The 20448-nt window shown below is 42.3% G+C and overlaps 2 protein-coding genes across 4 annotated transcripts; one reads left to right on the forward strand and one right to left on the reverse strand.

Moving 5' to 3' along the window:
- Positions 1-533: 533 nt before the first annotated feature.
- Positions 534-15612, reverse strand: ptcd1 (pentatricopeptide repeat domain 1). 3 transcript variants are annotated; one of them, XM_084042264.1, is made up of 13 exons: positions 15338-15612; positions 13648-13921; positions 12555-12695; positions 11764-11982; positions 10960-11061; positions 10003-10183; positions 9102-9233; positions 7843-8279; positions 7163-7279; positions 6003-6185; positions 5389-5486; positions 4590-4714; positions 534-3867 (listed from the first exon to the last, which is right to left on the reverse strand). In XM_084042264.1, exons 1-13 carry the CDS (start codon positions 15559-15561, stop codon positions 3296-3298), a joined length of 2805 nt encoding a protein of 934 aa, XP_083898390.1. In that variant the 5' UTR covers positions 15562-15612; the 3' UTR covers positions 534-3295. The 3 variants fall into 3 exon arrangements, with proteins under 3 accessions (XP_083898390.1, XP_083898389.1, XP_083898388.1); XM_084042263.1 differs by having other exon boundaries at positions 9114-9233; positions 13648-13933; XM_084042262.1 differs by having other exon boundaries at positions 13648-13933.
- Positions 15613-16672: 1060 nt separating this feature from the next.
- On the forward strand, positions 16673-20040 carry LOC311057737 (tripartite motif-containing protein 16-like). Its single transcript, XM_084074781.1, has 3 exons — positions 16673-16791; positions 17830-17887; positions 19372-20040. Exons 1-3 carry the CDS (start codon positions 16756-16758, stop codon positions 19911-19913), a joined length of 636 nt encoding a protein of 211 aa, XP_083930907.1. The 5' UTR covers positions 16673-16755; the 3' UTR covers positions 19914-20040.
- The last annotated feature ends 408 nt before the right edge of the window (positions 20041-20448 follow it).

The raw sequence follows: 20448 nt of genomic DNA on the forward strand, positions 1-20448 counted from the left end.
CAGATATCAATTATTATATTATAAAACATACATTAACCACTTTAGCCCTATTTTATACATACAGTAGGCTATTTGAGAATAGCAGATCTACAAGCTCCCAACGCCTCGCATGGCGAAGCGTTGTGAGCTTGTAGATCTACTATTTTCAAACATCTTAGTACTTTTACTTTTGGTACTTTAAGTATATTTTGATGCCAATACTTTTGTACTTTAACTCAAGTTAACTTCTTTGGCTATAAAAAAAATAGCAGATATACAAGTTTTATTCTGTCTAACCTAGTCTAACCTACCAAAGCCGCTGATGCAGGAGCTCATCGTAATAAACAGTGACTCAGAAACGGACTGTGAGGATGAACTAACGAACCCTGCCGACCAGTCCGTCTTCATCGTCGAGGCGGAAGGAGACAAAAACGGTGGGGGGGGGGGGGGGGGGGGTAGATAAATTGACCCTTTTGGTTCTGTAACTCTGAGAGTGTACAAATGGAACCAAATGGACCCGTTAGAGTCCATTTGGTTCCATTTGTACACTCAGAGCTACATTGACATTGATTTTACAATATAAATCGGGGTCCCCGAGATAGAAATGCCATTAAATGGGGGTCCTGCTGTGGTTTTAAATCGTTTGGCATAATACTTTAAGGTGAATATTTACGTCGCCATTCTTTGTGCTCCTCCTCACCCTTCGAGTAACCGTTCTGTCCATTCTACATTTGTGTCTTCCGCAAGTTTACAGACGAGAAAAGGTTTCCCGTCAACAGTAACTTCCTCGTATACGAGCAGTGTTACTGTTATATATATGTGACAAACCAGCTTCTCAGGTGGGTGGAAAATCATACTGGCTTAGGAATGAGACAAACCAAAAAATATCCTCACCGATCTACAGAGCTCGGCAATTTTCAAAAGATTTGCAAACCTATTGAACTTGTGTGAAATTGGACAGACATTCTACATATTGAGTACCTTTGGTACCATTTTCATGCCTGTACTTTTTAATACCGGACTTTTACTTCTGGTAAACTTCTTGTCGGTATTGATACTTTTACTTAAGTAAATAATGGGAGTACTTCTTCCACCACTGATGCTGTGGTCGCGTTGAACAAGTGTTGATTTTGACACCAGTCTTTTGAATAAAAATCCATTTAGTTTTAGTCATCTGTAATGTTTTAGTTTTTGTCTAGTTTTAGTCGAGTAAATATAACATTTTAGTCGACTATACAGTATCTACAGTTGATTTAGTCGACTAAAATGTATCTTGGCGGTGCCTTCTTGGCGTCGTAATGGCCGATTTTACGCTTGGTTGCATGCTGAAAATAGCAGATCTACAAGCTTGCGACGCATTGAGCTTGTAGATCTGCTATTTTCAGAGCGCAACACCCCAGAGCTCAACCAAACCTAAAATTACTTCTCTTTTAGTTCTACTGGATCTCTTCTCCACTCGTCCCTCACTAACATTTTAGTCTAGTTTTTATTTGTTGACAAAATTGTCAATATATTATTTATATTATATTATTATATATAAATAATTATATTATTATATATTAGTTTTAGTCATCATAGCTTATTTTAGTCATCATAGCTTAGTTTTTATTTCGTTTTTGAAGTCCTGTGAAAAAAGGTAGTCGACGAACACTCTTCGTCATAGTTTTTAGTCGACGAAATCAACAACTGCATTGAACTCGATCCTGCTGCTTGTCTTGTGTTTCCAGTGTGAAACGTGGACGGTCACCGAGGCGTGTCACTGCAACAGCCACAAGAAGAACGAGTACTGGAGGGGCCTCAGAGATACCAGACTCCTGGGATACCTGAGAGACTTCAACATCACCCTGACCGAGATGGACACTCGTCTGTGAGCTTGTAGATCTGCTATTATCTATCTGCTGACATTTTGTGCAAATATTTTTGAACATATATTGCGCATTAGTTACAAGTGGGCGTGCTATCAGATCAGGAAGCAGGCCGCCCTTTACCCAATCAAATGTAGTGGGCGGGATTTACGTGTGTGCCGTTCGTTCCCCACTAGAAACAAACCGAAACTCATTTAACAATAGCGTCCTCGAAGCCGACAAGACCACGGAAAGTTAGTTACATTTTAAATTGCTCTTTCGTCATAGAAACAAGTGGGCTTATAACCAAAACGATCCATGTTCTTTGGGAGAATTGGTGTTACTGTTCCGTGGAGAATGTTAGTGGGAATGAAAACATTTGCACCACCGGAAGTGAAAGGCTGAAGGCAGACCAAAAACCCTGGTTTCCTTGCACACGGGTGCTTCGTTGAGCTCCTCCCAGAGCCAAGTGAATAAGTAAAAAACAGCAGAGTGCGCTGTTTTTCCTTTTCATTTGGCGATGGGTTCCCAGATTGAACAGCGGGCAACCATGTTTTGGTGGGACCGCGCCCGAAGAGAGAGTTCAACAGGGCATGAAACCGTTAAAGAGGTAAACTGGTGGGGTCCGCGCAGTCTGCCCGGAGGACTCGACCCGGGCGGCGGGTTGAGTCGAGGCGACTCATCGAGGCACCTCTCTCTCGGCCCCCTCAAGGCCGCTCTCAACCTCCTTTTGACGAGTACAATTATGGGACGGAAACGCCCAGACCTTCTACAGCTCCAGAGTATAACAATGCAATTTGATTTAAGTTTCATTGGACTTAACTCGAACCTGCGATCATCCAAATAGTTTTAAAGGTTTCGTATGGTTTGTACGCTGTAACGTTTGTGTTGATGGGTTTGTTTTGAAGGTAAAATAATTAGTGATTTGCATTAACCGTTTATGACCACAGTATGATTTTGGTGGCAGTGTAACGGACCCGGGGACGGATTTTTATTTTATTTTGAAGGGTCTGTCAATCACGCCGGAACGCTGAAGGTGGCCGGCCACGAGAAGTGGGGCTTTAAGTCTAGCTCGGCGTGTGCAGGGAAATGTTTTGGTGCGGACCACACGGACAAAGGGAAACGAAAGCCATGTAAACATCCAAATTGATATATTTGGATGGATGGACCAGACGGACAAACTGCCACAGAACACTATGCCAACCCGAAAATAATCATATTTAAACGTGGGATTCCCCCAACCCTGACAAGCACTTGGAATTGTATGAGTTGAGGCATTACATTTAGTTTGACTGAAATGTTTATCCACAGATAAACATTTGGGGACCCACAGGTTGGGAGCCACTGTGTTAGGCTTAGTGTGTGTGTGTGTGTGTGTGTGTGTGTGTGTGTGTGTGTGTGTGTGTGTGTGTGTGTGTGTGTGTGTGTGTGTGTGTGTGTGTGTGTGTGTGTGTGTGTGTGTGAGAGAGTTATTAAGTGGACTTCCGCCGGCCCCTCTTGGGAAGATGAGATCGGCTTGTGGATGCTTCTTGCTGGCTCCTCTTAGGAAGGTGATCTCTACTTGATGATGCTTCTTGCCAGTCCCTCTTGGGAAGATGAGATCTGCTTGTGGCTCCTTCTTGCTGGCTCCTCTTAGGAAGGTGATCTCTGCTTATGGCTGCTTCTCGCTGGTCTCTCTTAGGAAAGTGATCTCTGCTTGTGGATCCTTCTCGCTGGTCTCTCTTAGGAAGGTGATCTCTGCTTGTGGCTGCTTCTCGCTGGTCTCTCTTAGGAAAGTGATCTCTGCTTGTGGCTGCTTCTCGCTGGTCTCTCTTAGGAAAGTGATCTCTGCTTGTGGATGCTTCTCGCTGGTCTCTCTTAGGAAAGTGATCTCTGCTTATGGCTCCTTCTTGCCAGTCCCTCTTAGGAAGGTGATCTCTGCTTGTGGATGCTTCTCGCTGGTCTCTCTTAGGAAAGTGATCTCTGCTTGTGGCTCCTTCTCGCTGGTCTCTCTTAGGAAAGTGATCTCTGCTTGTGGCTCCTTCTTGCTGGCTCCTCTGAGCCACTGTCACAGGAAAGAGAGATGGAGATAAAACGTAAGCCCATTATTTTCTTAGCCATGATTTTATCAATTGATTTTTTTGATTAATCAAAATTTTGGAGAAGAGTTTTTTTTAACACATCGGGTGCCAGCATTTTATAATAACAGATTACGTTACGCCTGGAACGATAAAATCGCTCACGCGAGTAACAATGGCGGAGCGATCGTGCACACAAAATGAGTCGTTTTCCCCAGCGTAAAAAGTTTCGGAGTTATAGGGGTTTTAGAGAAGGAAATAGAGCGGAAGCGGATGTGCGCCATGTTTTTTGACACGATGATGCATCTGGCCCATCCTTCTCAGATTCACCGTGGGTGATCCCAAAGCTGCTCCAGCCCCTCCTGTATGAAAAAAAAAAAAAAAAAAAAAAAAGACACCAAACACGGTTCGGACCGTGTTCGGCACCAGAGCGCTACTATGTGAAAACACGGTCCAGACCGTGTTCGGCACCCGATGTGTTAAAATACATTTTGTGAAAAAAAAAGGATCTCTACCTCAACAATTCGACGAATCGATGAACCACTTAAGCCGTATTTTACACTTTGTGGCACAACAGTGTTGTGCCACAAATACAGAAAATAGCAGATCTACAAGCTCCTATTGTTGTTGAGGGCGGATGTTCTTGGGTGTTGTTCTTGCAGATCTGATATTTTCAGTATTCTTTAAAACATTTTGACCTTTGACTTACTCCTCTGAGCCATTATTACTCTCTCTGCCTGGGGTCGTGCTTCCTGTGAGGTCTGTGAGGTCTGTGAGGTCTCCTCCTCCTCCTGCGTCTCAGCCTCCATCCCTTCAATGTGCTCTGACTCAGGGCTGTCACACAAATAATTAACTGTTAAACGATTTGATTGTGTTTTTTTGGGGGGTGCATTGAACATATCGTTGCTGTCGGGCAGAAACCTCTTATCTCCATATTCTAACTTTGTGTGTTTTTTCGTAAATTAACGCCCTACTTGATCATACTACAGCGTCAAAACACGGCGCGAAGCAACGTGTTTCGAGCTTGTCGAGATCTGCTACTTTTGCCGTTTTTGAATTTGAAGACACATGAGGTTTCCACCCGACATAGACGAAATAAACAAAAAAAATCACACCCTGTGTGAAGAGAGTAGTGCCTTTGATGAGCCCCGTATTGATGTTGTCATCAATGTTTGTTTTTTGGACATACGGACAGACACACAGACAAAGTCAGATATAGGAGTGGTTGGCACCACTCAAAAATGACATTTATGTTTGGCTTTTAGCCTTTGTAAACAGGAATTGCACAAGGCAGATTATGACAAATAAATGTAAATAGAATTTGAACAAATGTTTCAAGATCTTTCAAATAAATAGCAAATCTAAATCTGAAAAAAAAAAAAAAAAGCCAAATAAATCAAAAAATGGCACAGATGCGTGTATTTGAATGGGTTAAAAGGATCGGACCGTTGAGAGGGAATCCTAAAGGATCCCACAACCCTAGTAATAACTGTGACAGTTCCTCCTACCCTGGCTCAGTGCTGTGGGCAGGCATGCTCCTCAACCACTCCTGGTAGTAACCACGAAAACCATCGATCTGAACCAGGTAGTTGTTCCTGGTCTTGAACTGCGAGATGGAATGGGAGATGGAGAGAACAAACAAGGGTAAGCAGAGCAATGGGGGTCCATATAATACTGTAGGTACAATGTTAAAGCGGTGTAACAATTGTTTTATGAATCAAATTTAATTTTGTCCAATCTGTACGGTTAGAGTATGTTGATACAATATAACTTATACAATCAGAGTGGTTGTATTTTTTGTCTCCCTGCTCTTCTATTGAGACATGTTGCTTTCTTTTAGCTTTTTTTACACAAATCTTTTCTTCTGGGAGTCCCTGGCACAAAGCATTTTCAGATGGAGGTCCGCGGCCAAATATATATCAATTTGGGGGGTCCTTGGTATGAAAAAGTTTGAGAACTACTGATTTAGAAGGCATTTTGTAGCATCGGCCTCGGGTCTTAACGTGCAACAATTTCAGACAAAAAATACGGATACAGATATATTGTTCACAACAGAATGTGTGGGAGTGGGAAGTCTGATGATCTTAGAAGCAATACGGGTAATACTGAAAAGTTTACACACCTTGTCGTAATTGGGTGGATACTGCGAGGCGAACTCCAGCTGTCTGATGACGACCTCGTTAGGCCACACCTCCAGGTCTCTCATGCTCTTGAGGAGCTCCTTCAGGTAGACGTAGTCCAGCCTCCGAGCTGCTTGGCCAATCAGAGCAGAGAACACCTGGACGTTAGGCCTCAGTCCCGCCTCCTACAAGAAGCACATAGAGGTCAGCTACAAAAAGAAAGATGCTTCAGTGACATTTGTGGAAAATAGCAGCGGATCTTTGCCGTGTTGGCACCAAAGTTGTGGAAAAACCTCCCTTTGAGGATCGAAGCGGCCCCCACCATGTAGGGACTTTTAAAAACATGCTTAACGCCCACTTTTTCACTGTAGAGCAGTGGTTCGCAACCTTTTCAGGCCGCAACCCCCCAAAATAATCATATTTGAACTGGGGAACCCCCCAACCTGACAAGCACTTGGAATGTAGGAGTTCAGGCATTGCATTCAGTTTGACTCGGTTCCACAGATAAATATTTTGAAAACAGCCGATCTACAAGCTCACAACGGCGTTGTGAGCTTGTTGTTTGGCAGTCTTCAAAATGTCTGCCTCTTTCTATATTATTTGACAATTTGGCCAATGTTTGACTAGTTTTTATAGTATAGTTTGTTGATTACTTTTGATGCAGTCATGATCTTTTTTCATTTTTTTTTAGGTATTAAAAAGTCATTAACCCATTGAGACCTGGAACTGTCTCATTTTTAGATTTGAGCTAAAAAGCATTATTTTACACTTTGGGCTATTAAAAAATACAGATATACAAGCTCATAGCGCGGCACCGAGTGCCGCGCTATGAACTTGTATATCTGATATTTTTGAAAAATCGTGAAAATGTGTGCAAATCTTTGAATATATATATTTATAAAGCGAACAATTTTAACTCAAATCTTTGCTTCTGGGGGTCCCTGGAACAAAATATTTTGATGGGGGTCCGCGGCCAAATACATATCATTTTGGGGGCCCTTGACATGAAAAAGATTGAGCACCACTGATATAGAAACATGCGTTTTTCAGAAAACTGTTAAGATTTAGGAGACATGTAGAATCGGCTTCAGGTCTCAATGTGTTAAATAGTCACTTTACTGTCATGTAAAGCCACAGGTTGAGAACCACTGAACTAACTCACCTGCATGTCAGAGAGCAGCTGCAGACCGTCCGCCTGTCGCACACAGCCCAGAGCCAGACAGCCATAGCTCCTCACGTCCACGCTGAAACCCCTCTGTTTCATGGCACACACCACGGCCTGGGCAGAGGAGAAAGCATCAACGCAAACATTATGCATGGTTTAAATCAGTACCGCTTCTAAAACTGTTTCCAAGTCAAGGACCCCCCCGAATTGATATGCATTTGGCTGCGGACCCCCACCAGAAGTTTGTGCCAGGGACCCCCCACCAGAAGCAAAGATTTGTGTTAGAAATGTTCCCTTTTAAAAAACAATATTCAAAGATTTGCACAAATCTTCAAGATTTTCCAAAGAGATAGCAGATCTACAAGCTCTTAGCACGGCACGAAGTGATGTGCTAGGAGCTTGTAGATCTGCTATTTTTGAATAGCCAAAGTATAAAATACTTGAGCTGATTGTGAGCCGATGTACTGTATGTGAGCTTGTAGATCTGCTATTTTCAAAGATTCTTGAAAGAAATGTGAAAAAAATTGCAATATTTTTAAAACAGCTTGTATGGAGGCGGGGTCCCTGGCACGAGCGGTCCGTAGCCAAATACTACATATTGATATGGGGGGGTCCTTGAACAAGGCTTCTCTAATCGTACTGTAGGGCAGGTGTGTGAGATGCCTAGTAGCGTGTACCTTCGCCGAATCCATATCACCGGCTCTCGCCGCTCGGCGCATCACGGAGTGGAAAAAGCCGACGTCCAGCCTCACTTTGTGCAGCTTGGCGGCCTGGAGGAGGGTCTGCAGCGATTGGCCGCCGGGCTCCATGGTGTCGGCCAACAGGGTCAGGGTTCTGATGTCGGGACGGAGTCCGTCCGCCTCCATCTTCTCCAGGATGCCTTTGGCCCCTCCGATCAGGGTGAGCCGATCGGACGGCCCGGCCACGGTGCCCAGGGAGACCAGTCCGCCCCTCTTCTTCCCCTCAAACACATCCAGGAGGTTGGGGACCGCCGCAGAGCCGGGGGCCTCTAGTGGACCCCTGGGGAGGTCATTCGGCATCTCCCTCGCTGGTACCAGCTGCACGGAGCCGCCTGGTCCACTAAAGGGCTCCTCCTGTGCTCCTGGTAATAGGGCTGTCACAATCATGACATTTTAGTTGACCATTAATTGTCATAATAATTGCGATAAATTATATATTTTTTGGCATTGAGCATTGGAATGTATAAAAAAGCTCTTCTCTGTTTGCCTTTTAGGCTTTGTAAACTAACAATGGCACAGGGCAGACATAAACTTTAATATAAAAAACCTATGACTGAAATATTAAAAAAGACAAATGTCCGACAATGACCAGTACCAATAATCTAAATGATTTTATATATACTATACATGTATATATTAGGGCTTTCACGACTAGAGATTTTTACAGGTGGACTAATTTGACCCAGTGGTAGTCGACCAGTCGAAATGTTACCCAAAAAAAAGGTTTTTATTTATTTATTTTTTTAGGGGGGGCATTGTTTTAATGCCGTCCTACTACTATATTACTATTATTATTATCCTCCTGCCCTTATTTTTATGGCGTTTTAAGGGAAGCGCTTCTGGCACAGCAGCACAGCACCACAACAGCGTCTCCAAGGATCCCCATTGCCCAATAATAGGCTTTTATTGGGCATACTTTTGACCCCCTTTTGATAAAAAATAAAGTCAGGAGGGTAATAATAATAGTGAGATGGGCCATTACTATAGCATAAAAAATAAAAAAAATAGTTTTCAACTATTCGACTAGTACCAACAAGGTCGACTAGTGGTTATGCTAGTCGACTAGTTGGTGAAAGCCCTAGTATATATTTGCTTTTATATATACCTACCGAACTGCACTGTAGAACACCTGTTTGCAAAAGCCACTGTGACTGAATCCAGGCAGCGCTTCCTTCCTCCGTTTTAAAAAGACCTACCTGGTATAGTACCTGCACTGTCCAGACCATGGAGGCTGTCGTCTTGTTGACCGGTTGACCGGTCACTGTGAGGGGAAGGCTGGATGAACAGCTGCTGTTCCAGGAGATCCACGTCTATAGGACTGCGTCCTCCTGATAGGGGTGCAACAGTTTCTGTGTCACTTTAGATTTCTTTGGCTCTTCAAAAATAGCAGATATACAAGCTCATAGCGCGGCACCGAGTGCCGCGCTATGAGCTTGTATATCTGCTATTTTTGAAAAATCTTAAAAATATATATTTTTAGATTTTTTTCCAAAAACTGTTTAATTTTTTTTAAAGAATCGCCTCATTGAATCAATTATACAGGTTTTATAATCGATTATATCGACTAGTTTGATCATTAGAATCGATACTTTTGTAATAAAATAAATCGCTCCCTATTTTGGGGGATGTCACTATCCCCAAACAAATTCTAAAAACAGTACAACCTGTGAAAAAAGCTGATCTACAAGCTCAAAATGGGCCGCATCGCTACGTGCTGTGAGCTTGAAGATCTGCTATTTTCACAAAAATAATTTTAAAATATATTTAAAGTAAAACACCACTTCTCGGTTATCCAATTAATCCAAAAAGTAATCAATAGAGGGTATGCGTGTGACATCATCATCAAACCCGGAAGTTATGCAGGAATGCCTACCGAGTGTCAAAAAATACTTTCTGGCCTTGACAGCCCATGCATCCAAACAGAAAAGTCATATCTGATTGCATTAAACAACATTATACAATGTTAAACTCACTTTGCATGTTGCTTTGCCACTCGCTTTGCCACTCGATGTGCCATTCACTTTAAGCATGCACATACCCTCTATAGAATAATTGCACACATAATTAAAACATTAAATTGATAGTTGCGGCCCTGACCTCCTGACTCGGTGTCCGTGGTGTGGTCTCCCCCTCGCTGACCTGCCCAAACCGGGGGGCTCAGCAGAAGGTCAGAGGCCAAGGCGGGCTCTCCGATGCCGCAGTCCCTCGCCGTACGCAGGAGCAGGTTGTAGTTCCTGTAGTCTGGACTGATCCCTGACATCAGCATTTGACGCCAAACCTGACACACACACACACACACACACACACACACACACACACACACACACACACACACACACACACACACACACACACACACACACACACACACACACACACACACACACACACACACACACACACACACACACACACACACACACACACACACACACACACACACACGTTGCTATATCAGTGGTGCCCAAAGCTAAGTTAATAATAATTAGTTAATAATGTTTGTTTTAAAGAAATATATGTATTCAAAGATTTGCACATATTGTCAAGATTTTTCAAAAATGGCAGATCTACAAGCGCGGCACAAATCTATAGACCAAATCGTCATGACGACATCACCACAACCAAAACATTTATTTTGAAGGTAGGCAACGCAGGCAGCATCGCATTGGAGCAGTATTAGCCATTAATCTTATTTCTAGAAGAACAGTGATTGATTGGAGGTGGCCGCTCTACGCTCAATTGAGAAATTTGTACCCTGCGATGCCTGGATTCAGATAGAACACCTACTTGCCTGAAGGTCAAAAACCCAATATCCCTCGTGACCTCCATAAGATCCCCAAAAGATTGACAATGACAGTACAATAATACCACTGTACCTTTTTGCAAACTGTTAATAAAGTATTCAATCAAACCTAGCGAGAATTTCCTCTTGTATGAGCCGAACATAATTTGGACAGCCACGTTAAAATCCCAGGTGTTACGGTTATAATTTACCTCTCTCTGTCGGATTGTGGACTGTAGCTTTAATGTCAGCATGTAATGCATGTACCTTACCTGCAGGGACAGCCTGAACCCTGTGTTTGTGTCCTTCAGGCATCCCATCAGCAGGTAGTGGAACGTCTCCTGTGTTACAGCGTGGCCATTCTGTAGCATCTCCTATAGACACACACACACACACACACACACACTTATATTATATCGTTGCTGTCGGGTGGAAACCTCTTATCTTCGTATTTTAAACTTTTTGTTTTTTCGTAAATGAACGCCCTAAAAAGAAGTGAAAATAGCAGATCCACAAGCTCGCAAAAGGTCTCTGACCTTATGACCTCAGCCCAGCACCTTCTTTTTTAGTGAGTGGATGTGCGTGCTTTATTGTTTGTTTCTATAGACACAAATAAAGGCATGAATTCACGGCTTAGGATCGTTGTGATACGACTCTTCAGCGCAGTGTGCACACAAACCCAAACCACAGACAGAGTAACGTACCCTCATAGTGTGAAGACAGGCGAGCAGGTGGTTGGTAGGTGTGTGTGTGTGTGTGTGTGTGTGTGTGTGTGTGTGTGTGTGTGTGTGTGTGTGTGTGTGTGTGTGTGTGTGTGTGTGTGTGTGTGTGTGTGTGTGTGTGTGTCTGAGTCTAGCTGATGCTCGCGTTACTTTTATAAACATCAAAGCAATTATGTTTCTGTACTCATTTCCGGTTTCGGAAGAATTTTCCTTTTGGTCCTAAAAAACGCCGCTTATCAATTAATCGATTAAGCGATCAATAAGGTTATCAACTATCAATTAATGAATTAATCGATAATTTGCATCCCTAACACGAACCCAAACCACAGACACACAGCAGACAGAGTAGCGTACCCTCATGGTGTGGAGACAGGCGAGCAGGTGGTTGGTCATGGCGTGGGTCTTCAGCAGGGCGTGGTAGGTGATGGTGCTGAGGGGGAGGTTCTTACGACGCAGTTCCTGCTCCAGCTGCAGCGCCCGCTGAAGGCCCGCCTCTTTGTGCGACGACTGTGCACAGGCGTTGAACAGGGCGGTGTACGTGGCATCGGTGGGAACTAAACCACGCTTCTTCATCTGGGAATAAAGAGGGAGAAACCAGTTTAATCAAACAAAATCAATCGAATCGATTTATCGATTGATATTGCTTATTTAATACAATAATTGAGTAATGATCGATCAATATTTTGGGCATGTCATTATAGGCAAAGGTCAGAAATGTTCAAATATAGTGAAAATAGCTGATCTACAAGCTCACAACGTGTCGCATCACGACGCGATGTGAGCTTGTATATTAAAGCAGCACTTCAACAAGGGGTCTGGGACCCCTAGGGGGTCCTCAGAATTAATACAGGGGGGTCCACCAAATCTTTGTGTGATAGGATGTTTTTTGACATTAACCGCTTGAACCCTAGCATCCCTATTGTGAGGAGAACTTTAGCCAAAAATAGCAGATCTACAAGCTCACACAAGTTTGAGAACTACTGATTTAGAAGGCATTTGTAGAATCGGCCTCAGGTCTTTGTGGGTTAACATTCAAAAAGTGCGTGTTTGTGTACATGTGTACGTGTGTGTGTGTGTGTGTGTGTGTGTGTGTGTGTGTGTGTGTGTGTGTGTGTGTGTGTGTGTGTGTGTGTGCGCGCACGTACGTCATTATACAGTTTGAAGGCGAGTTTGAGGCGTCCAGCGCGCCCACAGCCTCCTATCAGAATAGTGTAGTTGTATTCTTCTGGCTGCAGCCTCTCTACCTTCAACATGTCTCTGCTGAACACATCCAATGCCTCCTGGAGCTGGGAGACAACACAGAGGACACACACAAGAGGACAACTTTAACATGTCTCTGAGCTGAGAGACACCACAGGAGACACATAGAGGACAACTTTAACATGTCGCTGAGCTGAGAGACACCACAGGAGACACATAGAGGACAACTTTAACATGTCTCTGAGCTGAGAGACAACACTGAGGACAACTTTGAAGGAGTAGTTCAACCAAAAAATGACTTATTGTCTATCAATTACACACCCCATGAAGCCTTGAATTCATGGATTTCCCCCCCCCCTTTTTTTCACATTCCTAAGCCAATAATTTGATGACCGGCGGAGTTTCTAGTAGGAGACTGATTGATTGATTGATTGAATACTTTATTAGCAGTTTGCAAAAAAAAAGCACATGAAAATACAGTTCAATACGGATTTTAAACCCAAGAAAGCCTATATGGCTTGTTTCCATTGGGGTCCTTTGTACTCAATTCATCGAAACATTTAATGACAGACAAATGTTTTCCGGGGGGGGGGGGGGCTAGGCTTTGACTTTTACAGGGGCCAGTTTCGAATTTCAGCCACCTGTAATAAGTGCTCTTTTAGAGCGGTCCTGAAGGAGAGTAGGGATTTACACTCTCTGTGGAGGTATTGTTATATTTCTTCTAAGCCTCCTGTAAATTAAATTGTTGTAAATATGCATTTCAAATAATGGCACGAGTTCACACCAAAGAAAAACACACACACACACGTGTCATGATCTAACAGGCAGAAATTAGTGTTTCCTAGTCCTTGGATCAAGACTATCATAGATGTATTTTATCGAGTCTGACTTTTACTATAGTATCTAGATATGCAAATGTCAAAATCGATTAAAATACATCTATGATAGTCTTGATCCTAGGCTAGAGTGTGTTCGTTTAAGAACACACTGAGAGACAGACAGACAGACAGACAGACAGACAGACAGACAGACAGATACCTTGTTGGCCTTGATCAGTTTCTTGCACTGTAAGAAGTACCAGTAGGTGGTGTTTGTCCCGCGGGACCTGAACGCCTCTTCTTCTCCCTCCGCCCGTAGTACGTCACGATCATCATCGTCCTCTGCGTACCGGGCGTTCTGGAGCTCCACGCTGCTCTTTCGGTACGAACTCCTGGAGGCCACGTCGGCGGACAGCGCCCCGAAGTGACCCTGTCCCTCCTGGCCGTCCTCTGAAGACCCTTCAGGGGACACCCAGGGGGACGACACGTCTCCCCTGGAAGAAGGCCTGTGACAATGATTAACCTATTAAAACCGGCGGGAACGCATCTGTGTAACCACTTAAACCATTATTTTATACCTTGGTCTATTCAAAAATAGCAAGTGCGAGTGCCGTGCTATGAGCTTGTAGATCTGCTATTTTTGAAAAATCTTGAACATTTGTGCAAATCTTTTCAGGGTCCCTGGCACAACATATTTTGAGATGAGGGTCGGCGGCCAAATACATATCATTTTGGGGGTCGTTGACATGAAAATGTTTGAGCACCACTGATAGCCTTGAAACATACGTTTCTTACTGTAAGGATTAAGAAGACATTTTGTTACAACACACAAAATGTTGTAGAATCGGAACCTCAGGTCTTAACACATTAAGACCTGGGACGCATCTGTGTCATTTTAGATTTCTTTGAGCTATTCAAAAATAGCAGATATACAAGCTACTATTTTTGAAAAAACGTGAAAATGTGTGCAAATCTTTGAATATATATATTGTATATATATATAACGATTATCGTCATAATCGTTTCCATGTTGAAACATTTTCGTACATTTTTAATAAAAATTAAAAAAGCGGAAATAGGAGATCTACAAGCTCACAACAACGCATTGTGAACCTATTTCCACAATTTTTCTATTTATTTTTAACATATTAAGTTGTTCAATATGTCAGTCATTCCTTTCGAGGCAAACAGAAATGTAATTTTGATATGCTAGCTGGAGAGACTCTATAATAGCCATGCTTACTATCACAACATATTTAACAGACAAATATCACTTACCATACCTTTAACGCCTAATATTTCTACAAAAGAACCTGTAGTTAGTTAGCCATATGGGCATAAATAACAGGATGCTGGAGGGGTAACTATAATGTAGGTCTGATAATGATGTAGCCATGGTTCACAATGACAGTCATGTTTCAGGGCTAATAATGATGTAGACCAGGGGTGTTCAGCAGGGGGTCCGGGACCCCTAGGGGGTCGTCAGAGTAAGTACGGGGGGGTCCACCAAATCCTTGAGTGATGGGGAACATTAGCCAAAAATAGCAGATCTACAAGCTCACAACGCCTGGCAGCGCGAGGCGTTGTGAGCTTGTAGATCTGCTATTTTCAAAGAGTTGGTGTAGATGGGAAAAAAAGAGCAAACCAAGTACAGAGCCAAAGGTCAAGTTGACTAAATAATGAGGGTTTTAAAGGTTAACTGTCTGAAAATACACATTAACATGAATCCAACATATTAATAGAAAACATACATGTGTGTCAAACAAGTCTATGAAGCTTATAGCTGTCTATGAAATCTAAGTATGAAAAAGTTTAATGTGCAACACAATTGTACACAATATGTAGTGGGCGGTCCAGCTAAGGGGTCCTTGGGCTGAAAAACGTTGAAGACCCAGCTGATGCAGACTTACCTAGAAGGGGCCAAACACGTGACTGACCCAGTGGTGACCCCTCTCCTCCAGTGACCTTCAGTGACCCATGGTGAGAGGTTCAGTATTCTGGATGATGATGAAGATAATAAAGATGAAGAAGATGGGTTCTTCTTAGCCGTGGTAACCATGGAGACTCTTCTCAGCAGCGTTGCTATGGTTCTCCAGTCTCTCATGATGTGAGAAGAGGACACACATCTTAACATGATGTCTGGTTATTAATGTAAAGTTGATCTAAACAGAAGAGACTCACAACAACATGCTGCCATCATGTGTCTGTTGTGAGTTCTGATAAGACCCGGCTAATGGAGCGTCGATCAGTGTCGTTGCCAGACTTTGCGAGAGAAATAAGCAAACGGGGTCTATGAAAACTACCCCGAAATGATTGATGTACTTTCTTTAGTAAGACATGAGAACAACAGTACATGGAAGTACAAATTCACAATACAAGGTCTACTAAACTGGAAGACTCATTAAGCACTGAGCTTGTTTAAGATGAGATCCCCGTATAAATAAGGTTCAAGGCAGTGTTGTGTTCTATTTTTTTTCTGAAGGTATACGCTACGATACGATGCGCGTGGTCGTGGGTATACGCTCTCGCGTTTTCAATGGATGAAACAGTTTTTGAAGGTATACGGTAGCGACGAAAAAAAATCTCAAGGTATACTCCGTACACAGCATCTGACGGTAGAACACACCACTGGTTCAAGGTTCAAGGTTGTAGGCTACTTTATTATTGCATCTCGTACAGGTACATGAGAGTAAAACTTTACTTTTTTATTATAAAACCGTAAAAAGGCCAAATATGCTACACACCTATGCATATGTAGGCTATTTGAAAATACCAGATCTACAAGCTCACAACGCGTGAGCTTGTAGATCAGCTATTTTCAAAAGCATCTTGAAAAAAAGAAAATAAAAATATACAAAATATTTTCAGATGGTTAGTTTGGGAGTCCTTGACTTTAAACAGTAAATTACAAAATTTGGAAACAATTAAGCCCAAATAAACAACTACACTTTACATGCACACAAAAATATTTACAAGCAACTTTACAGAAAATTAAGCCCAAAGTCGCTTATAATAATCAGACATGGCAACACTAATGTCGCTACAGCACACATAGACCTGGCTAATGGACTGTCGATACACAGATTACAGCATGGATATTTACAGATTACTGCCCCCTAGTGGTGATGTTGTAGATTTGCTTCTGTTTCTTCCTGTATGAGTCATGTATTAAACAAATATACCAGAAGTCCATGGTCCAGTATGAGTCAAACACAAGGCAGATTATATAACCCTGACAAGTAGCCTTTATACAGTACAAGGGGTGCGAGGACTGGACGGATCCACCATAAAATAAACATAGTGTAGAAGTGAAGCACGAAGAACAGCAATGGACCAAAGATTACCCACACACCCTGTGTCCCAGGTAAAAGTATAATGTGTGTGTGTGTGTGTGTGTGTGTGTGTGTGTGTGTGTGTGTGTGTGTGTGTGTGTGTGTGTGTGTGTGTGTGTGTGTCTCTGTCTGTCTGTCTGTCTGTCTGTCTGTCTGTGAAACATTCTCTCTGAGATGAGATTTTGGAACTCATTTAAACATTACTATTCAGTATTCAGTCATGTCAACTGTAGATGCATTGAATTGCATGAATGCATAAATTGTGGACTGACTGGAATTTTAACCTGAGGTGAAAAAGCAGACAACTTGGATACAGCCTTTTAATGAAATGAATACACTGTTGTCAGCTGTCAGAGACACACCTTCATAAACCAAACCTTGTCAGTCATATGTGGGAGGACATACGCACGAATGAAGTGGAACAAATAACATTTAACATACAGCTACTTTCTGCGATGCATGTTTTGCCTCACCCACGGCAAGTTCAAATGTCATAATCTGAGCACCTTTAAAATAGTCTTAAAAAATAACAAAATCCTAGTCTTTTGTTGTTGTTTTTTGGCAAATTCTCTTTTGGCCAAATTATTTTATACAATCCCTTAATTTGCCCTGCTGCTGCTAGTTACCCAAATGGTTACTATTAAATGCTATAGCCTAATATGCACTTGAATAGACTGTTTGGTCTACCTTAAATGATAAACTGTGAACTTTATTAGGTACTATGTAGTGTAGGTACATAGCACTTTATTTAAAATAGGTTAAATACATTGACTGCACATTTATAGGTTAAAGATAAGTTAAATTGCATTGACTGCACATTTATAGGTTAAAAATAAGTTAAATTGCATTGACTGCACATTTATAGGTTAAAAATAAGTTAAATTGTATTGACTGCACATTTCTTAGACTCTATTTTTTTATGTATGTCTGTCTGATGTAATAATAATAATACATACAATTTGTATAATTGTGTTGTGCTATTGTACTCTGTTTTTATTTGATATCACCAAATAAAATCAATCAATCAATACTCAATGCCTGTGTGTTTGTGTTTCTGCTCATCCGTATAGAAACCCGTGGATGTTCCATTGCCACCAGAGCCGAAGACTAGAGATGAATTCTTAAAATGTGAGTGACTCTTTATCCGGAGGTAGCAGCTCGCAGTCTCTCTCCATACTACTGTTACAAGGGCAAGGGGCAGCCATTGCTGAATGGGTAGAGCAGTGGTGTGAAGTAACTAAGTACATTTACTCAAGTACTGTACTTAAGTACAATTTTGAGGTACTTTTACTTTAATGGAGTATTTCCAATTGTCTATACCTTTACTTCTACTCCACTACATCTCAGTGGCAAATATTGTACTTTTACTCCACTTTTCCACTTTTACTCCAAACTTTAGTTACTAGTTACTTTGCAGATATAAATTATTACATTATAAAACATACATTAATCACTTTAGCTCTGTTTTATACCTAGGCTATTTGAAAATAGCCGATCTACAAGCTCACAACGCGTCGCGTTGTGAGCTTGTAGATCTGCTATTTTCAAACATTTTAGTACTTTTACTTTGGGTGCTTTAAGTTCATTTTAATACCAATACTTTTGTACTTTTACTCAAGTAAATTTTGAATTCCAGACTTTTACTTGTACCACTGCCACTGCTTTTATCTGACTGACTTATTGTCTCCGCCAGGCCGAAAGGGTTTTGCACCCTGTCTATCCGTCCGTCCGTCCGTCCGTCCGTCTGTGAACAGCTAATCTCCAGCACTGTTGGCTTGGTCAAAACTGTGCACACACACTCCCTGGATGCCAAAGCCAAACCTCTGCCCCAAATTCTTCAGATTGGCCTGTTAAAGCGCTACCAGGAGGCAGATTTTTGGCAAAACTCATTTTTGGGGCGGTGTATGGTGTAACCTCCCCCTATAAGTGAGGTTTGGACACTGACCAATCCTGCACCTTGATTGGCCAATAGTCTACAACGCAGTCTACAACCCTAACCCTTCCACAGTCAATGCAAATCTATACTTTTGCAAAGTCAGCCAATCACATTACAGCTAGTGTCATCACCACTAGCTGTAATGTGATTGGCTGACTTTGCAAATTCAGGACTGTGATTGGCTAGCGAAACACATGACATGATGTGCAGCCCTATGAATAGCAGTATGGAAAAAAATCACACCCAGTGTGAAGTGGGCGGTGTGTGGTCATCACAACATGACTCACTTTAAAAAAAGGATAAATGACTTTTTTTTCCATACTGCTATTCATAGGGCTGCACATGTGTCATGTGTTTCGCTAGCCAATCACAGTCCTGAATTTGCAAAGTCAGCCAATCACATTACAGTTAGTGGTGATGACACTAGCTGTAATGTGATTGGCTGATATGAAAAAAGTATCGATTTGCATTAACAATGGAAGGGTTAGGGGGTACACAATTTCTTTGGTCGGTGTCCAAAACTCACTTATAGGGAGCGGCTACACCGCCCCAAAAACACTTTATTTATTTTTTAAGTGAGTCATGTTGTGATGACCACACACCGCCCACTTCACACTGGGTGTGATTTTTTAAATATTATTTATTTATGTAATTCTCGGTTTTGATTCCTCCCCAGATTACCGTCGGCTCACACTGGACCCAAACACTGCCTACAGAGAAATGGTCGTGTCCGAGGGCGACAGAAGGGCAGAACTCACAGCCCTGGTTCAGTCGTATCCCGATCACCCCGACAGATTCACTCACCTTTACCAGGTGCTGTGTAAAGAAGGTCTGTCCGGACGCCGCCGCCACTACTGGGAGGTGGAATCTAAAGGTTCCGTCGAAATAGCGGTGGCGTACAAAGACCTGAGCAGAGACGGGTACTTCCACGAGTGCGCGTTCGGCTGCAACGACCGGTCGTGGAGTTTGGACCTCAACAGGCACAACGATAAATGTTTCAGACACAACGACGTGGAGACGACGGTGATAGACCTGCAGGGCAGCAGAATAGGGGTGTACCTGGACCACACTGCGGGGGTTCTGGCTTACTACGGCGTCACGGACGCCTCGATGACCCTCGTCCACAGAGCGCAGACCACTTTCACACGGCCGCTTTATCCCGGGCTGTGGGTTGCGGAGTGGGCTGAGCTGTGTGATCTGGACAGTGGTGGAAAGTAACTATAAGTACATTTACTCAAGTACTGTACTTAAGTAAAATTTTGAGGTATTTGTACTTTACTTGAGTATATCCGATTTCCGATACTTTTACTTCTACTCCACTACATCTCAGAGGCAAATATTGTACTTTTACTCCACTACATTTACTTGAAAACTTTAGTTAGTAGTTACTTTTCAGATATAAACTATGATATAATGAAACGTACATTAACCATTAAGCCCTATTTTATACATAGGCTATTTGAAAATAGCCGATCTACAAGCTCACAACGCGTCGCACCGCGACGTGTTGTGAGCTTGTAGATCTGCTATTTTCAAATATTTAGTACTTTTACTTTTGGTAATTTAAGTACATTTTGATGCCAATATTCTGGTACTTTTACTCAAGTAAATTTTGAATTCTGGACATTCATTTGTAACAGAGTAGTTTTATATTGCAGTATTGGTACTTTTACTAGAGTAAATAATTTGAGTACTTTTTCCATCACTGCATGCAGTGGGCCAGTGTTAGCTCTCTTGTCTAGAGCTTTACTCG

This window comes from Gymnoscopelus microlampas (assembly GCF_963454915.1).
Source record: "Gymnoscopelus microlampas genome assembly, chromosome: 2".
Lineage (NCBI taxonomy): Eukaryota > Metazoa > Chordata > Actinopteri > Myctophiformes > Myctophidae > Gymnoscopelus > Gymnoscopelus microlampas.